At 35.8% G+C, this 16,645-nt stretch overlaps 1 protein-coding gene and 1 pseudogene across 1 annotated transcript; both read right to left on the bottom strand.

Annotated features, from left to right (window-relative positions):
• Window positions 1–1,356: 1,356 nt before the first annotated feature.
• LOC127972874 (uncharacterized) lies at window positions 1,357–4,478 on the bottom strand. The gene is made up of 5 exons (XM_052576767.1): window positions 4,289–4,478; window positions 3,706–3,993; window positions 3,335–3,469; window positions 2,192–2,309; window positions 1,357–1,677 (listed from the first exon to the last, which is right to left on the bottom strand). Exons 2-5 carry the CDS (start codon window positions 3,983–3,985, stop codon window positions 1,578–1,580), a joined length of 633 nt encoding a protein of 210 aa, XP_052432727.1. The 5' UTR covers window positions 3,986–3,993; window positions 4,289–4,478; the 3' UTR covers window positions 1,357–1,577.
• Window positions 4,479–11,951: 7,473 nt separating this feature from the next.
• On the bottom strand, window positions 11,952–13,860 carry LOC127973023 (neuronal acetylcholine receptor subunit alpha-9-I-like; annotated as a pseudogene).
• Window positions 13,861–16,645: the final 2,785 nt, after the last annotated feature.

The following is a 16,645-nucleotide window of genomic DNA, read 5'->3' as shown; positions in this document are numbered from 1 at the left end:
TCTATGGCCAGAAATGTAGAGAGCATCAAGAGAAAAAAAAATGTCTACTTAAGGCTTTTGATTTAAAAGAGGCGAAGGAGCTGATTCACTTTTAAAGCCTTTCCATCTGGTATTAATATGCATTTCATGATCTGGTCACAAGTGGTCAGCTCTAATACAGGCTTGAATAGAGTACAAAGTTGTTTGTGAACAGATCACCACATTGCATTTGGGCTGGTCCCAATACCCACACGTTGTAGTCTTTGCACTGATCACTTGTCTGCTTACATGATGTATTTCCTTTATTTGGTTCAAGTGGGTGTAAGGACCACAAGTGCACAGAACTTCTGATTAACTAATGGGGCACACTTACAACATAGCATTATATAAATGCAAGTAAAGTTTTTACTGTGTTTTAATTACACATTTTTGTTCATTTTATTATTTGAACTTAAAATAATAATAATAATAATAATAATAATAAATAGGTTTCTGCTCAGTAGTTCCTAAGACACAGTTTAATTGTGGTGCTTTTATTTTAGTGATAAAAAGCAGCTACAAATGTTTTATAAAATACACACACTCATATCAAAACCAAAACATTTTCAATACTTTATTTATTACAGAAAATATATGTAATGTCTAATTAAATTAATTTACACTTTAAAGTTTTCCCTCAAAATCTTGTGATTTCAGGGCACGTATGGATTTAGTGTGTTGATGGCACTGAACATTTTTCAGACCTGGGACAGTCTGGTGCACTTCCTTCTTGTTACATGTCCATGCTCTCAAGTTGCTATGACCACTAGTGTTGTGGGTATTGTGACCACATATATACACATCTATTATTGGGACAGGGCCTTAAAAACGGCATTCGTCCTAAATACATAAAAAACTGCAATGAAGCTCTGCCCACTCACCTCATGATTCTGGTCATGGGCATCAAAGGAAATATAATGTGTTTTTTTTTTCTTTTCATTAAATAATTTTAAGGAATTTAAGTGAATAAGGAACAAAGAAAAATGGTGAATAATGTATTTGAACACACACACAAAAAAATAGACTTATTTTACTAAAAGGCTTCCTGGAATGTCAGGAAATTATGTTTTTTTTAATTCATTTTAATTCACAATATGCACAAATTCATCCTTAATCTTATACCAAATGTACCTAAAGTATTACTAGTAATTATATATAAGTATATAAATGAATGAATGAATGAATGAATAAATTAATTAATATATTCTGTTCTTCACAGCTTCTCATCTGCATTTATCATATACGTACTGTAAACCTGAGTAGTCTAAAATTCCCTTTGGTCCTATAACATCCTCTAAAGTCTAAAACACTGAAAGAATGAAATTTAAACACTTTGAATTAATTAACACTGTTTTATTTGTCAAAGAAAATATCTCTGAACAAGGAGAAATCATTCAGCAATAACAAAGATAAACTCAGACAGAATTAAGTTTCTAAATTTGTGAAGAAGTGACTTAATATATTATATTTTACAATTTCAGAAAAATCTATATCCAACATGATAATAAAAAAAAAACTATAAGTTATAAATTCAAATCATTTAATCCAAATGATTAATCTCACTCTTTCATACAGTATCTCCTTAAATTTTTTCCTTGAAAATATTCCAGTACAACTTCAGTGTATGTGTTCGTGGCTACCACTCCATATGTCTTGTCCCTGCAGGAAAAGATATTATGTACACTCTTATGAATAAATATGCTTCACAATGCCAGAGATAGAATAACATTTTGGTCTCAATGTTTCCATAAAGAACCTTTAACATCTAAAGAACCTTTCTGCTTTACAAAAGTTTCTTTGTGACAAAAGAAAGTTCTTCAGATTATAAAAATGTCAGTGAGATGGTTCTTTAAAGAACCTTTGACTGAATGGTTCTTTGTGGAACCAAAAATGCTTCTTCTATGGCATCACTGTTAAGAACCTTTAAAGCACCTTTATTTTTAAGAGTGTAGGCAATAAGACAGAATCAAAGCACAGTAAATTATACTGAGTGTCTTATTAAAATAATGAGTGTCTGTGTTTACGGATGACAGTATTCACATGATTTCTCATCAACCAGAAATTTAATCAAACAAGCATGCCAAACACCTTTATATGATCAGTATATAAAATCTATGCATTTTGTTGAAAGTGTTGCACATTTTAGCTTTTCACTTATATATGTAGGTGATACCTTTTCCAAGACCCTTGACAGCACAAAACCACAGAGAAGATGACTGCTGAAGTTGATATTCCCATCAGAAATGCTGTGATTGTTTTGATGTCCATATTCACTTGAAAAGCTGCTTTATCTTGAATGTAAAATTAGAAGGAAATATTAGTTTAATAATACTTTTGTTTAGTCCTCAATCCCAGCCCTAATCCTAAATTTAACCATCACCCTAAATCTGATTGGTTGATAGCAGTGTGGTTCCGCAACAATGTCAAACAAGAAAAATATCCTAAATGGCTAAATCATAATCACCCTGAAATAAAGATGCTGTTTCTGCAGTATGTAAATGCTCAGTATTACCTGTAGTAATACTGAGACCAGGACAACCAGGACAACTAGAGCCCCAGATACAGATCCCCTGTAAAGACCTTGTCTCAGAGGAGCACCAGGACAAGACCACAGGAAACAGATGATTCTTCTGCACAATCTGACTTTGCTGCAGCCTGGAACTGAACTGCTGGTTTCTTCTGGTCAGAGGAGAACTGGCCCCCCAACTGAGCCTGGTTTCTCCCAAGGTTTTTTTTTTTTTCATTCTTTCACCGATGGAGTTTCGGTTCCTTGCCGCTGTCGCCTCTGGCTTGCTTAGTTGGGGTCACTTCATCCACAGGTATATTATTGACTTGATTGCAAATAAATGCACAGACACTATTTAAACTGAACAGAGATGACATCACTGAATTCAATGATGAACTGCATTTAACTATCATTTTGCATTATTGACACACTGTTTTCCTAATGAATGTTGTTCAGTTGCTTTGGCGCAATGCAATGTATTTTGTTTAAAGCGCTATATAAATAAAGGTGACTTGTAGCATTACTGATGTCATTCTGTGTGTTGTTTTTACATTTAGGACTGGAAGACTTGTTCCCTTTTGAATCAGTTGTAACACCTGGTATGTGATGAATTAGATTTTATGATTAGTAAAGGCATATTATGACTTTAGGAACGTCTCCTGCAAACACCCGATGAACTTCTCCTCATGTTTGAAGGATCTATGTATCGCAGATCAGTATTTCAATGGTTGCTGGCACATTTTCATTTCATAATTTGTGATGTTGTAAGACTGTTGTAAGAGGTTATCAGTGGAATGTGGTTCTACTTACAAATTATATTTAAAGTGATGGATGCATTCAGGGTCTTGTTCTGAAATGTCCTCATACAGCTGTAAACCCCAGCATGCTCCTTTGTCACAGTGGTTATCGTCACAGATCCAACAGACGCTTGGTTCATGAATATATCTGTGGGGAAATAAAATCATCAGTTTTGACAGCACATTCACTTGTATGCAAAAAAAGAAAAAAAAGAAAAAGAGATGCATTCAGGTTATACATTTCTATTTTTTATCAGTATGTGTTGTTCTTGGGAATTGAACCCATAACTTTTTGCAGTGCTAACTTAATGCTCTACAACTGAGACACAGGAACAGTTATACATTAAACGTTTTAATAGTTAAAATGTAGATTTGTAAACTCACACGTGACTTCGAGGGTCCTATTTGTACTGATGATTTTGCTTCCGTAGCTCACGTCACATCCTATAGTGGCATTGTGATCGTCACAGGTTGGAGTTAGAGTCAAAGTTGAGAGGGAAAGGCTTTCGGAGGTGCTCAGAGTGATGTTGTCCTTTAGATAAGTGCTGTGTCCCCCTCTTGTCCTGATCCACCATGTTATATTAGGAGTTTCAGGACAAGGAAAAGGAGCTGAACATGTCAGATCGGCCTTCTCTCCCTCACTGAGAAGAGGAATGTTCATCATAGGCTCGTCTGCAAATAGATGTACTCAAGAAGTTAGACATTGCTGACATTTATCACAGTCTAAATTTCTGAGTCATTCTTTGAGTATATATTCAAATCATACAATGAAATACATATTGTAGCAGTATACACATAGCAGTACACATAGCATGTTGTCCAGTATAGTTCCTCTGCTGGGATTATGAAATCATTAAAACATCTGAAACAGAACATCCTTCTGAAACAATAAAGAACTGAAAGACAACTGCAAACTCCAGGCAAAAACAGGACCTGTTTAACTTTGCCAAACGAAGGTATGCATTACCTCGGATGATGATTTTGACACTGGCGTTAGATAAAGTTTGGCCATGCCCCACAATTGTGAAAACCTATTCTCCTTCGTCTTCTTTTATTTATTTGATGATGCTGCTGCAGTTGTTTTTGGTCAGATCAGGTTCAAGCAACTTAATCTGCTCTGTTTCATTCTCTTCCTGTTTGTTTTCAATATGTTTACTTACTTTCTCCTTGAAAGGGATAGTTCACTTTCAAATTAAATTTTGGTATGTTTTAGCTTACCTCAAGGGCATCCAAGATGTAGGTGTCTTTCCACAGTTGTTTCCATTTTATTAATATTATTGTCCAAAATTAACATTATCTAAAATACTTTGTACATACATAAAAACTAGAAAAAAAGTCTAGAAAAAAAGTCTTGTAACTACAACAAAAATTTTTCTAATTATATTTAAAAGATAAAGCAATAAAATGTGCCCTGACCATTTTAAGTCAAACCATTCACAGTTTAGAAGCTTACAGATACGTACAAGATACATCCTTCCTCTTCTGGAGAACTTCCTCATTTTACTGAATCGCACAAATGGCGATTGTTTTACATAGCCGTAGTTTGATACAAATGTATTGTTGTTAGCCAGAGATATCAGGATGAGTTTTTTGAACGAGATATTCAGTAAAAATAGTATTGTGGGTAAGATGTTTTTTACTTTGAAAAGACATTAAACTTAATTAACAAAGACTTCATTAGCACTTAAAGGGAGGATACTGACATGCACAGACAGAAAAAGAGATCCACTGCTTGTGTATGACATACTTCAGCTGAGAGTGCAGGATAAAATGAAGGTTAAGCTCCTGGAGACATGGAGAAAAACAATACAACAAACAGATCCACAACATCTGTCATCGGTGTTTTAATGCTTCTGTTTAAGACATTTAGATCAGAGGAGAGGACAGGATTAGTTTAGCGTATTTACTTAATTATTTATGTCTGTAAACAGCAAAGAAGATTTCAATTGTTCAATCACAAAGGCTAAATTGCTTTAACATACATTATCCATAGAAAACAGCTTTTTTGGAATACTTTTGGAATAATGTGCTTAAGTTCTGCATTTTGACCAGAATGGGAAGTCGTGGCCTGGAGGTTAGAGAATTTGACTCCTGACCCTAGGGTTGTTGGTTTGAGTCTCGGGCTGGTAATACCACGACTGAGGTATCCTTGAGCAAGGCACTGAACACTCAACTGCTCCCTGGGCACCGCAGCATAAATGGCTGCCCACTGCTCCAGCTGTGTGTTCACTTTGGATGGGTTAAATGCAGAGAATGAGTTCTGAGTATGGGTCACCATACTTGGCTGTCTGTCACGTCACTTTCAAAATTGCGACATTTTGAAGAATTCTCTTATTTCTCACATAAAATAACTTAAACTCAAAGTATTTTATCTATTTTTAACAGTACTAAGGTATATTATAACTAGATAGTAAAGTTTGTTTTCAAACTTTAAGTTGGCTTGAAAAAGCCTGGCCAGAAAGTTAGAAAAATGTAGAAAGTTTGAAAAGCTTAAAAAGTTTTAAAAATGTAAAAGTTTGAAAAGTTAAGAAGTTTAAAAAAGAAAGTGATTAACATATTACTAGCATTATAAGCAAGTGACTACCATGTCGTTAGCATGATTAGCAAAGTTGTTAACATGTTTCTAGCATGTTGAGAGCATGATTTTAGCATGATTAGCATTTTGCTAGCATGTTTCTAGCATGTGACTAGCATGTTTCTAGCATGATTAGCATGTTGCTAGCATGTCGCTAACATTTTGCTAGCATGATTAGCATGTTGCTAGCATGTTTGTAGCATGATTAGCATGTTGCTAACATGTTTCTAGCATGATTAGCATGTGGCTAGCATGTTGTTAGCATGTTTCGAGCATGATTAGCATGTTGCTAGTATGTCGCTAACATTTTGCTAGCATGATTAGCATGTTGCTAGCATGTTTGTAGCATGATTAGCATGTTGTTAACATTTTGGTAGCATGATTAGCATGTGGCTAGCATGTCTCTAGCATGATTTTCATGTTGCTAGCATTTTATTAACATGATTAGCAAGTGACTAGCATGTCGTTAGCATGTTTGTAGCATGATTAGCATTTTGCTAGCATTTTGCTAGCATGATTAGCATGTTGCTAGCATTCCACTAGCATGTTTGTAGAATGATTAGCATGTTGTTAACATTTCGCTAGCATTTTGTTAGCATGATTAGCATGTTGCTAATATGTTTGTAGCATGATTAGCATGTTGCTAGCATGTCGCTAGCATGTTTGTAGCATTATTAGCATTTTGCTAACATGTTTCTAGTATGATTAGCATGTTGCTAGCATGTAACTAACATTTTGCTAGCATGATTAGCATGTTGCTAGCATGTTTCTAACATGATTAGCATGTTGCTAGCATGTTTCTAGCATGATTAGCATGTGGCTAGCATGTTGTTAGCATGTTTCTAGCATGATTAGCATGTTGCTAGCACGTCGCTAACATTTTTCTAGCATGATTAGCATGTTGCTAGCATGTTTGTAGCATGATTAGCATGTTGCTAACATGTTTCTAGCATGATTAGCATGTGGCTAGCATGTCTCTAGCATGTTGTTAGCATGTTTCTAGCATGATTAGCATGTTGCTAGCATGTCGCTAACATTTTGCTAGCATGATTAGCATTTTGCTAGCATGTTTGTAGCATGATTAGCATGTTGCTAACATGTTTCTAGCATGATTAGCATGTGGCTAGCATGTCTCTAGCATGTTGTTAGTATGTTTCTAGCATGATTAGCATGTTGCTAGCATGTCGCTAACATTTTGCTAGCATGATTAGCATGTTGCTAGCATGTTTGTAGCATGATTAGCATGTTGTTAACATTTTAGTAGCATGATTAGCATGTGGCTAGCATGTCTCTAGCATGATTTTCATGTTGCTAGCATTTTATTAACATGATTAGCAAGTGACTAGCATGTCGTTAGCATGTTTGTAGCATGATTAGCATGTTGCTAGTATGTCTCTAGCATGTTTTTAGAATGATTAGTATACAACTAGCATGTTGCTAGCATGATTAAAATGTGACTAGCATGTGGCTAGCATGGCTAGCAAGTGACTAACATGTTTCTATGCTAATCCAGGTAAAACCAGTTGATTAAGTTAGAAACCAGCTAAGACCAGCGTGACAGTGGCCAAAACTACTTTAAAACCATGTTAAAAGCATGTTTTTGACATGATTATCAAGTTACTAACATGTTGTTAACATGTTTCTATGATAATCGAGCTAAAACCAGTTGATTCAGTTAGAAACCAGCTAAGACCAGCTTGACAGTGGCCAAAACCACTTTAAACCATGTTAGAAGTATGTTTCTAGTCTGATTAGCAAGTTACTAGCATGTTATTAACATGTTTCTATGATAATCTAGTTAAAACCAGTTGATTCAGTAAAGAAAACCACCTAAAACCAGCTAAGACCAGCTAAAGCCAGCTTGACAGTGGCCAAAACCACTTTAAACCATGTTAGAAGTATGTTTCTAGTCTGATTATCAAGTTACTAACATGTTGTTAACATGTTTCTATGATAATCTAGCTAAAACCAGTTGATTCAGTAAAGAAAACCACCTAAAACCAGCTAAGACCAGCTAAAGCCAGCTTGACAGTGGCCAAAACCACTTTAAAACTTGTTAGAAGTATGTTTCTAGACTGATTAGCAAATTACTAACATGTTGTTAATATGTTTTTATGATAATCTAGCTAAAACCAGTTGTATTAATTAAAGAAAATCACCTTAAACCAGCTAAGACCAGCTAAAGCCAGCTTGACAGTGGCCAAAACCACTTTAAACCATGTTAGAAGTATGTTTCTAGTCTGATTAGCAAGTTACTAACATGGTATTAACATGTTTCTATGATAATCTAGCTAAAACCAGTTGATTCAGTAAAGAAAACCACCTAAAACCAGCTAAGACCAGCTAAGGCCAGCGTGACAGTGGCCAAAACCACTTTAAAACTTGTTAGAAGTATGTTTCTAGTCTGATTAGTGAGTAACTAGCATGTTGTTAGCATGTTTCTATAAGAATCTGGCAAAAACCAGCTAAAAACAGTGGATTCAGTAAAAACCAGCTAAAACCCAGCTAAGACCAGCGTGAGAGTGGTCAAAACCACTTAAAAACCAGTTTGGGAGACTAGCCAAAACAACTGATCAGCTTAGGCTGGTTTTAGCTGTATTCTCAGTAGAGAGTTTTTAAGGTTTGCCCTGGTAGTAGACAGCTTAAATATATTATAAGCCTTATTTTTCAAAAGTTTGTACCCCCGCAATGAAAGTCTATGGGATTTAAGGTGGTTTTGGTAGTCTGGTTTACGAAAACCATAAGCAGAATCAGTTAGAAAAGATATAGCAACCCGAGTCAGACCAGTCTGAAGGTCTGACCCGAGTTTGGTGGTTCTAGCTTGAAAGCTCTAGGAGGAGATAGTGTTTAAAATTTGGCTCAGAAGAATAATAATAACTAGAATTAAAAGTTAGTGAACTAACTTTGATGTTGGCTTGGCCATCTTGGCCATGGAGCAAAAGAGCCAAAGTACTTGTGTGCCCAACATTGAGTTGCCCCGCTGCAAAATTAATACACATAATAATGCCATAAAAAAATACACCTGCAACAGTCTTTTTCCATGCTCCCTTGCTGTTTTCTTTTTTTAATAAAAAGCCTGGGCTATGATAACAGCTATGACAGGGTTGTCTAGCTGGATGTGAAATAAGTCTTGCCTATTTTTCTCGTGTATGTATTTCACAGTCCTGCCACCGTTGCGTTGTGGGCAACGACAACACAAGATTACTGAAACAATGCATTTTAAATGAAGGAGATCATAAGGGGTCCAAGCACAATGGTTTGTATAGATGATGCAGTTACACACTGTTTAAAATTGTTTAATTTGTACTGTATGTTCATTCTATTTATTTATTTGTGCTATTTACATAATGTTTACTTTTTTTAAGTTTGTTTTTGTTAATGTAAAATAGCACTGCATAGTCTTCACTGTAAGATAAAATACACAATCAAACCAAAATGTATTCAGACACCTTCAACATTTCTCACATAATCACAGTTTATTTGCTGTAGTTTAGAAACTGGTAATAATATATGACAATAACTCAGAACAAATTCATCTTGATAATTTCGGATAACTTTGATAAAAAGATATGTAATGGAATCAACCAAAACTTCAGACTGTCAGTATGACAATATTTACACAACTATCAATACTTTGTTGAACAGTTACCAAGCAAGAAATGCTTAATTTGGTTCAGTCTGTGGTGTGAAAAGGTTGCATTAACAATTAAAGAAAGAAACACTTAAGCAAAACATGGGCAGGTCCTTAATTATTATTTTTTTAAATCAATTTCACTGGTAGCCTACTGTATGAAGAATTAGTGGGTATAATATTTCACAGATCACTATTTTGCCATACTCACTTACATAAATGAACTAGTGGCCTGCACCCACTAGTAAAACAATTCTATCTTATTTTTGGATTGACTTTGGATAAATTCTTGTACTACAAGGTAATTCAGTCAAGAGCAGTGAGTGATTTACTTTCATTTTCATACATTAAAGACTCTGACAGCAGAGCTAGTAAATTAGGCGCGGTCCCTTTAAGAGACAAACGCATCCATTATGATGATACACATCCGATTTTTTTTTTTGCAAATCTTTACTTTCACTTAAGACATAACCACATACTTATTCGAACACACTTTCCAACACGGGTATTTCGACATATTTTGTATGTATTTGTTGTCGGTACAAAAGCAAGAAGACTTTGAGACGCGTCTCTGCTTGCTCCCTGAACAACACCGCGCTGCTGAATTGAGCTCTTTTGCTTTTCGCTCTTTTTTCTGTTTATTTAAACTGCGATTTGAATTTGTTCGTTCAGGTCCAGGAGGAAGTGAACGTCCTGAACGACAGCTCTCTTCAGTGTTGCTGTCCCTGTCCGCGATACGCGCGGCTCTCTCTCGTGCACACGCGCCATCAGCGGCTCAGTTTAGTTTCCCGCAGCGCGGGGCTGAAGCCAACTTGATGTGTTGAATGCTCGGAGCACGTTATAAAACGTATTCTTAAAATACACATTTCTGTTTTAATAAATGGTCATATTAAATCATAGCATAACACATAAGTAGGTACAAAAATAATCAGTGATGCATGCGACACTTTTGGTCTCAGTGTAGCTCCCTGCTTTACCATGTTATGCAACGCTGAGCAATTGCTGCGACGTTAAGCCTGACAGAGAAATCTCACAAGCACATATAAACACTCATTTTCATATGTGTAATATCAACACGCAAATAGAAAGTGTAAAGTCGTGTTATTTATACGCAGACTGATGAGAACGGGTTGGTAATATATTCTTCTAATTGTTTTGTGCCGTTTCGCTGCAGTGTTTTAATGTGAAAGGCTGTAAATGTGTACTTCAAGTGTTCAGACAAATACATCGCGAGCTCATCTGTGACGTTCAGCATGATGATTCAGTTAGAAACCAGCTAAGACCAGCGTGACAGTGGCCAAAACTACTTTAAAACCATATAATATATTATTCTAATTGTTTTGTGCCGTTTCGCTGCAGTGTTTTAATGTGAAAGGCTGTAAATGTGTACTTCAAGTGTTCAGAGGAATACATCCCGAGCTCATCTGTGACGTTCAGCATGATGATTCAGTTAGAAACCAGCTAAGACCAGCGTGACAGTGGCCAAAACTACTTTAAAACCATATAATATATTATTCTAATTGTTTTGTGCCGTTTCGCTGCAGTGTTTTAATGTGACAGGCTGTAAATTCTCTGTGGACTTCAAGTGTTCAGAGAAATACATCGCCAGCTCGCGAGCAGTTGGCTGCCGCGAATATATAATGTTATTACTTTAAACAGTTCAGAAACATCTGAATTTAGCTCTTGGTGTGTTCTAACGTGTGGATTGCGTGCAATCGCCGTTTTAAAAGGTCTTAAATAAGAATGAATTCGCTCGTTGTGAGCTCCGTGGAGACAGCAGCAGTGATTCTTCTCTCATCTTTCTGACTGCTCTCTGCCCAGAAATCAATTATTAATGAGCCCTGACCCCTGTAATAATCAGATATGTTGGTTTAGCTTGTCAGTTTGAGGGAAATTGTATTATTTACTTGGTATTTTTAACCGGTTTAAAAGCGAAACGAAACCCGACTCCTCCCTTTAATCTCGGTTATTGCAACTAGGGGCGCATTTTTTCTCAGATAATGTAAGTCTATGGGTAATGTTTTTGACATTTAAAAATTAATAAAAAAAAAACTTTAAGTCTGATCAGTCTGAAAAGATATAGCAACCAGCACCGCTCTATCCCGCAGGTGTCTGCCGAGTTTGGGGCTTGTGGCTTTAAAGCCCTAGGAGGAGTAGCGTTCAGAATTTCTGTCAGAAAAATAATAATAAGAAAAAAAAGAAGAAGTTTAAATAGCATAACAGTATGTTGGCTTGTTGCCAAGCCAACATAATAAGATTAAATAGTAGATCAGTAAGTTGGCTTTTTCAAGCCAACTTAATAATGTATATTTTAGGGGTAATGTATATTTAGCTGATTTTTATTGCAAAATAAATCTTTCCTAATCATTCTGTCTGGGTTTGTTTTACAATAATGACCAACTGGTTGTGTGCCATCCTTTATTATCAGTTATATCCTTTCAGATGTGTCTTTATTTCATTTAATATGGCTCTCCCCATTATAAACAGGCTCATAAAGAAAACCTTAATGAAAAGCAACCACACAAAGAATTGATCTAGAACCTTGGTGACCTTTTTCCACTTTTTTCACTCTCTGATTGCGGTAACAGTTTATGACATACTCACTATTCCTCATAAGATGCTGCTGCTCACACTTGCACTGCACATTGAAGTGCCCACCATCACAATCTCTGCATCCTTCTCCTCTTCCTGTGGCTTTTCCAGCCTCTGCCCCCCCATCACCACAATCCATGCTCATAAATACTCCCTCCTTCCACACGCCATAGCAACAGGTGGGATGTTTTCCCAGTGAGCACACCGGACTCATGGTCTGAGATATGTCTTCTAGAAGCTTGACAAGAAGACATGGCATTCTGACTTCTCTCAAATTTGAACACAAAGTCATCCTCCCAGCTTGGCCATGCATGTTGCAGTTGGAGTCAGGCAGTTTTGATGGTTGAGGGTGTAGTCTCTCTGGCTGTGAGGTCATGCAGTTCTTGCCAACTTCGTAGACAAAGCAAATCCTGGCCAGATACTGCAGGATGCATTTCTTGGCCCAGTTTGGGATGAGTTTGGCCTTGGGGACAAATGTGTGATGTATGTTAATAATAAAGATGGTGAGAGCACTGGATGGAGTGAACATGGTCATCTTGGATATGTAATAGTTTCCTGTAGAATGCAAGAGAATGTTTAGTAACGTTTAGTGTCAATGATATTGCCAGGAAATTATTACATTAGACTGAAAAGTTCAGAATGACAGATTATCAGTTAATGTTGAATGCTATGTTGTTTCTTAACTTTTACATTAATGATCATTTTAGTACATTTAGAGAATAAATATTCAACAAGAATAAAATCATATTGCACAATGTTGAGAGTATTTAGAAAAAAAAGATATAGAGTGTCACAACGTTATTAAGTACTGCCTGTAAAAAAAAAAAACTGTCCGTCAGTATAGTTTAGAATAGTTTTCTGACGAATAGACGTGTGAGAACCTTTAAAGGAATTGAAGTTCATTTGTTTCCGGTGTTTACAAAACGAAACTTGTTCTAAAAAAGAAGCTTCTCTCAGTGCTAGTGGTGTTAGAGGAGTTACCGAAACTTGCCTAGCTAGTGTGAAAGCTTCTCAGAAGTGTACAGTAATTATAGTCAAGCTAAAAAAATTTATCACTAGTAAGACCTAAAGCTACTTATAGGGGCAATAAATACTTATATATGTATAAACTACATAAGAGATGTAAAACTGTCTAAAATGCCCAGGCTGAATTCTAAATAGCATATCCGCACTGTTTATATTACAATATTTAGTTTATGCCTTTATATTAAAACTTTATATTTATAAAAATGTTACCATGTTACAGCAGTTATGATTAGGGGTACAATCTCTGAAGGAGGCATGATCTCAGCCACCAACAGCTGAAACACAGTGAGTGCTCTAGCATCACAGTAACTCCCAGTGACACCTTCTCTCCAGAGTCTGCAGGTAGATAGAAACCCAGAGGAATCAAACAGGGAATGAGCCAGTTGAACACATAAACCAAGGCCCTACTCTTCAGTTTCAGAGTGTACATCACGTCCGGATAAGGGTCTGCACAGCCGCCATACAGAATGATGTTTTTCTTGTCCGGCATTCCCAGCACCTCCTATTCCACGTTGTCGACCACATCTGTGAGATCTGTGCTCTCCATGATGTTCAAAATGTCAAGATGGTTGCCTTTGTAGGTCCATGACCCATAGGTCAGACGGCCCTGCTGAGCGTCAAAGGGGAAGAATGAGATGTCAACTTTACAGCTTTTGGAGATGGCTGGAGTGTGCCACATGATCTGGCCATTATGATGGATCACAATGTTGGTGTCCATAGTAATCATCAGCGCTACAAGAGTAAAGATATTACAGTAAATGAGCAGTTTGGGTCATTCTACACAGGGTAAAAAAAAGTCTTCACTCTTCCATGGAAAAGAGCTCCAGATTGATCATTTTTTTTTGGGGGGGGGGGGGGGGGGGGGTGATCTTATGTATACAGCCCTCTTCAATTCATTTCACAGACAGTTTTTGATAGAATTTGATCTGGAATTTTGACTGGGCCATTCCTTTGACTTCATTGTATGTTTGAGCTCATTATGCATACATTTATCAACAGATTTATGAATGAAGGCCTGCAGCTCAAGGGCACCTCAGTTCTGGTATTGCTGGCTCAAGACTCGAATCCACAACCTTAGGAGTCATACTCTCTAACCACTAGGCCACAACTTTCCCTTACCAAAAAGTAGTATACTTCAAGTTTATTAAGTATACTTAAAGGTGCTGTAGGGAAATATTTTTTACATATTTATTAAACCTGTCATTATGTCCTGACAGTAGAATATGAGACAGATAATCTGTGAAAAAATCAAGCTCCTCTGGCTCCTCCCAGTGGTTCTATTGCCATTTGCAGAAATCCATCACTCCCGGTAAGAAACAACCAATCAGAGCTGCGGTCTGTAACTTAGTTTGTGTTCAAAATGTAGAAAAATGTATATAATAAGCGAGTACACCATGAATCCATTTTCCAAACCGTGTAGTGTCCTGAATCACTAGGGTGCACCTATAATAAGTGTTTATATTCAGACTATTTTAGTAAGTAAGTAATTCGGACTATTTTAGATTGCTTCAAAGTAGTTCCGGCTACGATGTTCTTCCGCAAGACGCAAACAGTTCTGTTTATTAACCGCTAGAGCGTCAAAAGTTACCTACCGCAGCTTTAAGTAAAGTTCAAGTATATTTTAACTACACTTTATGTAGAAAGTATTTTAATATCAGTGTTCTAGTAGTATATGTAATGTAGTGTAATGTAAATGTAATGTTTCAATACTCCTTGGGACTAAATTGGCCCACTTTCTGGTATATAAAAGTATACTTAAAGTATAACAGTAGCAAACTTTGAGTACACTACTAGTTTACCTCTGTAGTTTGTTCTGCAATTATACTAAAAGTGAACATATATGTATACTGAGAGTTTACTAATTAAACACTTTGTACACCTTGAAGCATCTCAGTAAACTACTAGTTTAGTAGTTTTATACTGCAAGTATACTCATAATAATTTTCTTTAAGTGAACTAAACATCATACTTTAAGTATACTGTACTACTATGTCCCTATTTAGGTTTGAATTTGTATTTATTTTGTTACATACAAAACATCCAAAGAAAGAACAGGGTATCTTCTTGTAAACAAAAACATTTTATTCTAGCTTCATGCATTATTTAAAAAAAAAAAAAAACTCTTTAATGTGGGTAAGTTTAATAAAAAATGAGATAACAGTTTGAACAAAAAGCTGAAAAAAAAAACAACAACTATGAATTGGATTTAGAATGATAATCAAAACGTGATTTGATCAGTCATTATTACCTCTTAACAACAGTTTATTCCATAACGTTACAGTTTTGATGTTGTTTCATGTCAGATGATCATGTTAGATTACATGTGTAAATGTCTGTTGTTTATTTTTCTCCTTCACTTGTGTTTTTTTTTTTTTTTGCAGAAGGAGTGCGCAGGAGTGCGTGTACTACCGCCCCCTACTGTATAATAATGAAAACACAGATTCTAGGAGTATGGCTCAAATATATTTAGACTTTTTGTAAGTATAAGTCAAGTATATTAAATGCCATTTTAAGTATATTTCTAAGGAGTACATAAAGCCCATTTCTGAGAAGTACATAAAAAGTAAACTAAAAGCATACTTCCCTATTTTTAGTTTAAAAGAAGTATAGTAATAGCACACTTGAATAAACTTCTTTTTCGTAAGGGTATACATAACTGACATGACAAAAACTATTCTGTTTAATTATTACATTTCATTGTAGTTGGATTTATTTAAGATAGATGTGACTAAGACTAGATGTGACTAAGACTAACATAGACAAATTTAGTCAAATAATGGTGTCCGTTTGAATATTACATCCCAAACACATTCCGTATCCTCCAAATTCAGTGCAGGACCAGCTGTAGAATCAAACTTGTCATACTTAAATAATAATGTACACACTGCTCTGTACACACTGCTCTGTGTGTGTGTGTGTGTCTGGGTGTTCACTGCTGTGTGTGTGCACTTTGGACAGGTTAAATGCAGAGTGCAAATTATTTGTCACCATACTTGGCTGTATGTCACTTTCACTAAATACATTTCCTTAAAGCTTTGGTTTGGCCAGTTTTCAGAAAGATCTCATCTGAATGGCGGACATTCTAAACACAGTTCAAAATCTTCACTTCATCACTGTATTTAATAAACTAGTTAGCTTCCTTAACCCAACAGAAATAAAGATCTGTTTTCTGTTTGAATATTTTAAAATGTAATATACTCCTGTGATGCAGAAGCAAAGCATTTTCATTCAGCAAGGATGTAATTATCTGTAAATTATTTTGTAATTTATTTATTATTCTTGTACAGCACTTTGTGCAACCCTGGTTGTACAAAATAAAATGAACAAAGCTAAATTAAACTAAACTTTTTTTGTTTAGTTATTGCAATATTTACAGGAAATAGCATTCTTTTGTCAAATGCATAACTTTGGACATTATTTTAGCTTATTTTTGCAATTACCATTGCTTTCCTTACTGAATAACTTATGACACAGAATTCATGATTCTTACACATTTATCT

The sequence above is a fragment of the Carassius gibelio genome, chromosome B15, assembly GCF_023724105.1.
Source record: "Carassius gibelio isolate Cgi1373 ecotype wild population from Czech Republic chromosome B15, carGib1.2-hapl.c, whole genome shotgun sequence".
NCBI classification, from domain to species: Eukaryota; Metazoa; Chordata; class Actinopteri; order Cypriniformes; family Cyprinidae; genus Carassius; species Carassius gibelio.
The sequence above is the reverse complement of the archived record's forward strand: the minus strand, read 5'-3'. Positions and strand labels throughout refer to the sequence as shown.